The following is a 6,133-nucleotide window of genomic DNA, read 5'->3' on the forward strand; positions in this document are numbered from 1 at the left end:
ATTATGAGTAGTAGCAAATGGAATGCACCAACCAACCAAAAGTAAGTCTGAATGTAAACTCAAGTGAATGACACTATCAGACTAAGATGGAGGAACAAGGTCCAAAAATTACTCATCTCTGGAATACACATACACATGTAGAGCAAGTGAGCATCAGATTCACCAAGTCACCAGAGTCTAGACTGGTATATCACACCATATAAATGATGACTTAGCTGACTAGGATTTATGAATGTTGCGAAATAAAGATCAAGACGAGTAACAAGTAAAGGAGCGAGCAGTGCTCCTGCTTCCCTTAAAGAAGAAAAAACAGAGATGAATATCAAGTTGGTGTGACTAGGATCTGTGAATACTTCAGAAGTTGATATCAAGACAATAAGATACCATTTCATCGATCAACACGCTAAATAAATCTTATAGTGAGATAGCGAGTAAATAACTCAAATAATAGAAACCAAAGTTGAGATCTTACATAATTCAATAATCACGTGGGCAAGCTCTGCTTTACATCATTGATGACAAGAGATACAAAAGCACACATTTTAGTGGATCAACTCGACCCCCACAATATTAGTGATGCTATACTGGTAAAAAAAACAAAGCTTCAATGACAGCAGGCATCTAAGTGCCAATTAGTCCCATAAATAAGGTTGCCAACAGGTAGTACTCCAGTTCAACAACTCTCTCACTACAGCCGTGTAGACCAATCTCAAGCATACAGGCATAACAGAATCTTGCAGCACAATTTATCTTCTTCCACTCTTTTTGGATTTACAGTTTCAGTATGATTCCTACAGTTTTATACAAACAAATGTGCTCAATTAGGAAAGCCAAACAAGCAAACTCTCAAGCTGTTACCAAGAGCCTAGTCCCATTCAACACATGCAAGCACAATGTAATGCAGATCGTAGCGATAACCATGGACTTATCGCTCATATACCTCAAGACACGCAGCCCACTGTCAACAACAGAGTCACTGCCCTTCCTTGCCCCATCCTGCAGCTTCCAAAGAACAAACTCCAGAAATGACCTCACTGTCTCAAATGTGACCCTCCCTGTAACATCGAGCACAAACTTCCTGTTGCTAGGAACTGCCAATGTGCTCGACACCGTCTCCACCCACCCTTCCCCAACTCCATTGCCATTGCCATTACCACTGCCACTACCACTACCATTTGCATCCAATTTGCCATTAGTAGTGTACAGGGCATGGTGAGTGGTCTTCACCAAAGTCTCAACCGCACCATTGCACACTGAAACAAGCAATTCCTTGACCTTGGCATCATGTTTCGGATTGGTGAGGCCTTCGAAGAGCTGCTCGTAGGTGTTGATGTGGATGGTCTTGTCAATGAACTCCCTCACAGCGGTGCCCACAAAGACCTCAACCCAGTTGCTTATCGCCTTCCGGCACTTTCCAGTCGCAACCACGTTGACCCACATCGTCGGGGAGGAGGACGCCTCCCCCTGAGGTGAAGGAGCGGCGTAAAAGGCGAGCACGAGATGGCGGGCGAAGCTCCCGGCAACCGCGGCCGCGAGGCGCTCGCCTGAATCGGAGAAGAGCTTGTCTACGAGACGATCGGAGAGGGCCACGGTACCGCCGGATCCGGGCCCGGAGCTAGAGGATCCCGCGCCGCGAAGCATCCCGGAGGTCACCGCCTCGGACAGGGTGGAGACGGTGGCGGAGACCTCAGGGGAGGCAGCGAGCTTGGCCAGCTGCTTGACGCTGCGGGGGACCTCGTCCGCGTCGGATCGGACGAAGTCGGCCAGATCGGAGGCCACCAGCGCCGCGGTGTCGGCGGACGACGCGGTGGCGTCAGCGAAGGCCGCGATGGCAGCGGCGAGGCGCACAAGGCGGCGCCGCCGCTCCGCGACGGCCGGGTGGTGGTAGATCTTGTACGCGCCAACGGCCGCCGCGGCGCCGGCCGCGGCGAGGAGGATCCAGCGGCGGCGGCGGCGGGAGAAGGCGACGAGGTGGTCCATCCGCGGTCGTCCCGGTCGCCGGGCGATAGGGTTGGTTGGGGAGGCCGCGTGGAACGGTACGGCGGTGAGCGTAGCGTGCCGGGCTAGTGTTTTGTGGGAGCTGTGGCCCGCGGCGGTTGTGCAGTTGTGCTCCGGGCTCCGCTCGGCTTGAACTGTCAAGCCGTGTTGGATGAGTCCAGGACTCCACGAACGCGTACCCCGTAGTGTGTGCCACGTTTTCCAGTCTACGTTTCCCATCCACATGATGACTAGATTTTGAATGATTTGAGATAAAAAAAAAATTTGGATACACAAGTTCGAATAAATCTGAAGACTACATCATGCTTGTGATTTGTGTATATCACCAAAAGACAACATCATGTTTATATATTTATGTATATCACCAAAAGATAGTATCAGATATTCATATCATGTATGTTTTATAATCGTAGCAGACTACATCATGTGATTCTATGAAATATGATTCTATCATCCCGATCGCATGTGTTTTGCATTGCTTTTTTTTTTAAATTGTCCAGTTATGAGGAGAAGTGAAGATATTACTTCTATTTTTTTTCTATAATAATCAAGACAATCATATTTGATATCTCTTAGAAAGCGTCAACTTAAAATGTTAGACAAATACCATTGTAAGTTTGTATTCTCTTTCATGCCTCATTTTAAATTATCAGCATGGTATTAAACTATTTATATTGTAATATGTGGAAGCTTCCAACTTAATCTTTAAATTTAAGATTTATCATATTATTTAGTGCATGTATACTATTATTTAGTGCATGTATATGGAATTATGCTACAAATTTTGTGATCTTCTACAGAATTGGTAAATGAGTTTATCAATTTGTATATGAATATTTTTGTGTGGCATACCCTTAGGTAAAATTCTAGATAAGCCACTGCCAAAGATGCCACACGATGGCTGGGGCCTTGATGCGGAGCTAGCGAGGTGGCTGTCACCTCTCTCACCATGCGAGGGCAACATCTTTGCCGTGCAGCAGTGCATCTAAGACTCTTTCTTCTTGGCCTCACCATGAACATCGACGCCAACATTTCTGCTCTCAATGTGCCGGCACAGGCCACCTTCCACCTCTTCCTCCTTCAATTTGACTTGATCCATCCTTGTTCAAATCCATTATTATTTAGATGGATCAGATTGGTCTGAATGGTTTGATTGGCTTCGTCCTTTTATGTCCATGGAAATCTGATTTGTTCAAATTTGTTCTTCGATTAATACTATGGCAATCCTGAATTAGGTGCATAACTATGTGAGTGTAGCATCTCCTTTACGCGATTAGTCTTCCGCAGTGGCCTTTACGGTCAGGGGCAGATCTACAGGGTATGCTAGGTATGCACCAGCATATCCTGTAGTCCAGTCCATCACGATATATCGATCTATTTCTATTTGTGAAAATATCTTGACGCCTCACCAGCTTCCATATGTGCCTCACGAGTGTAACATGTTACGCCCTAAACAAATTACCAAACCATGTCATGTGCATCATGTTTATGTGATAATGCATATGATGGAAGGTGTAGATAATATTTTTTTAACTTAAGATGATCAATAAAAATATTAAATGATAAGCTATTCCATAACTCATATGTATCAAGTAGGGTTTAAAACTAATTTTTATTGAACAAAAATACTATAGAACATATATGTGGCGCTTAAATAAAGTTGGAATATGGACTTTGTAGATGACAATGAAATCCTTGCCGTTGAAAATAACATTGCTAGCCAACATTTCTAATATCCTAGAAATGCAATTTGGAATCAAATTCAGCTCATAGACTTAGAAGATTTTTAAGTATATAGACAGCTAGACAATACCATGTTTGGTAATTTATTTTGCGAAATCGGGTTAAGAAAAGGTGTTATGCTTTAGCTCGGTTTGGTAGCCTCACATGCCATCTTGAGCATGGTGAAGATGGTGTTGACACAAAAATGTGACGATGTGATCAACACACAGTAAGCCAGAAGATCTGAATGGAACGAAACCAGAGATCTGCTTGGCTTCAACACAAAACCAGTCGATTCTGAAAACCTAACGACGTGCCAGTCAATTTAACCTGCAATTGACAAGGAGAGAAAATCTTATCAGTAATTTAAGGTGGAACATGTCGGTGTTGCACCAAACAGTTCCAAATGTACGGCTAGATTGCCGATTCAATGAGGCTAACGACTAAATAGTTGATATCCAGTGTATCCATGAAACGAAGATCTTTAAATCAATGATTATCGACTAATATTAAATAATAATGATATGAATAAAAATAACCAATACTCATGGAACATCAGAAAGCATCATGGAACATGATTGATATAAAGCGTCGAGCCGACAAGTTTGATGAAAAGATTATAATATGCAAACAAATCGACTGTCTAATATAAATGATTCTACAAATAGTTTTGAGTCTAATCTATTATCATCAATAGTGAGGTTTAATCGGATTGATGCAGCTATGATAATGATAATTAACTAAAGTCAAAGAATTTATAAAACCATCTATATGTTGATAGATTCATGAAAATATGCTATATGCGTGAGGGTATAGGCAAATTGGCTAAAATAGCCGATGCAGTCGTAGTAATCAAATAGAGTACATATCTTGATCACGAAGAAGACCACAAATCGATAATTTCTAATCTGAAGTCTTACCAGTGAGGTTTGACTGGATCGATACAGCTATGGTAGTATTATTAGATTAGATCTCATTAACTAGTGAGTTTATTCAAGATTGAAACATGTCTTTGGATACATACTATGTTTGACTGAAATAGAGATAAAACAGCCGATCTAGCGGAATTAAGCCATCAATTATAAGATTTGAAGTATGAACAGATCAAAGGATGACCAATTAAAATGATATGATGCCGATCTATCTCTATCTCAATCAGGTGATTTTGTTATAATTAATAAAACATTAATTATAGCAAGATCGATAACTGGTGAATCAACCAAAAACAGTAAGGAAAATCTTACTAATCTTAGCAGATTCGATAACTGGTGATTTTGTATTAAACAACAAGTTATTTAACACAAGATCAATAACTTTGAACTATATTATAATTCGTAAGAGATCAATCAGCTGATGCAGCCTTACAAACTACGATACAGATCGATAACTAACTTATATTATGGCTCATAAAAGATCAATCAGCTGATGGAGCTTTACAAGCACAACAAGTCATGATGGTACTCACAAGCAAGCTGGAGGTCGATCAGTCGATACAGCTCTGTTTGCTAAAGAACTCGCCGAGATCTACAGTACTCCTACTCCTAATAAGATGGTGAAAGCCAGAAAAATTATATTGATTGAATGTTCATTCTTTTTACAATAACTAGGGTCTAATAGTTATACCTAGAACCTAAACATGAATCATACTTAAATACGACTCATTGTAATTCTTGGAAATAAAAGAAAACTTCCTAACTTAATAATAACCTGGACCTCAGTTTTCCTTATTTGTAGAGTCCGACACATCTTCCTGGCGCCACTCAAGCATAACCCATTGATGCCGTCTGCTGACGTCATCCGTAAAATAGCCGATTCTGACATCACATCTAAATCATCTTATACCGATTCACATATAATCGATTCCTTGATGACACAATCCTAGAAGCTTCGAGTTCCTGCGTTCCTCTTCCCAAATTTTGTGTAAATACATGCCCCCCAATTTTTGGATAAAAATAATTTTGTTCTAAAATTCCTATTCATCTGTTCACCGCGTTGCAACCGCTCATTCCAAAATAAATGTATGGCTCCTGATCTCTCGGGCTAAATTCTATATAATACCCCAATAATATCATTTCCAGCTTGCTCGGCCTACTTACTTTTCCCTTCTTTCTCGAGCAAACTTCAATAGTCAAAGCCGCCACCGCCAAAGCCTTAACCCTAGCAAATCCTCTATTCTACCAAACTGTCGTTCAAGTAACCTTCCTCGGATTTAGATCCATTTTGGCTACAATGGCAACCAACGACCATGTTCTTGAGGTATGCCATCAAACTTCTACCTTTCAAGTGTTAGCCGCTACTCTGTATTTTTCTTTTTCTTAAATTCATCCCAACTGGTTTCTAGGAAATGAAGAACGAAATTCTAATTCCATCAGCTGTTGTTCCTAATGCCTATTATCTTGGACCCATGGGTGAT

General features: G+C 41.4%; 1 protein-coding gene across 2 annotated transcripts; it reads right to left on the minus strand.

The window, feature by feature from the left end:
* Nucleotides 1-410: 410 nt before the first annotated feature.
* Nucleotides 411-2,121, minus strand: LOC136532546 (protein PHLOEM PROTEIN 2-LIKE A10-like). 2 transcript variants are annotated; one of them, XM_066525129.1, is made up of 2 exons: nt 941-2,121; nt 411-791 (listed from the first exon to the last, which is right to left on the minus strand). In XM_066525129.1, exons 1-2 carry the CDS (start codon nt 1,978-1,980, stop codon nt 710-712), a joined length of 1,122 nt encoding a protein of 373 aa, XP_066381226.1. In that variant the 5' UTR covers nt 1,981-2,121; the 3' UTR covers nt 411-709. The 2 variants fall into 2 exon arrangements, with proteins under 2 accessions (XP_066381226.1, XP_066381225.1); XM_066525128.1 differs by having other exon boundaries at nt 411-2,121.
* Nucleotides 2,122-6,133: the final 4,012 nt, after the last annotated feature.

Source organism: Miscanthus floridulus, unplaced genomic scaffold (assembly GCF_019320115.1).
Source record: "Miscanthus floridulus cultivar M001 unplaced genomic scaffold, ASM1932011v1 fs_650_1_2, whole genome shotgun sequence".
Lineage (NCBI taxonomy): Eukaryota > Viridiplantae > Streptophyta > Magnoliopsida > Poales > Poaceae > Miscanthus > Miscanthus floridulus.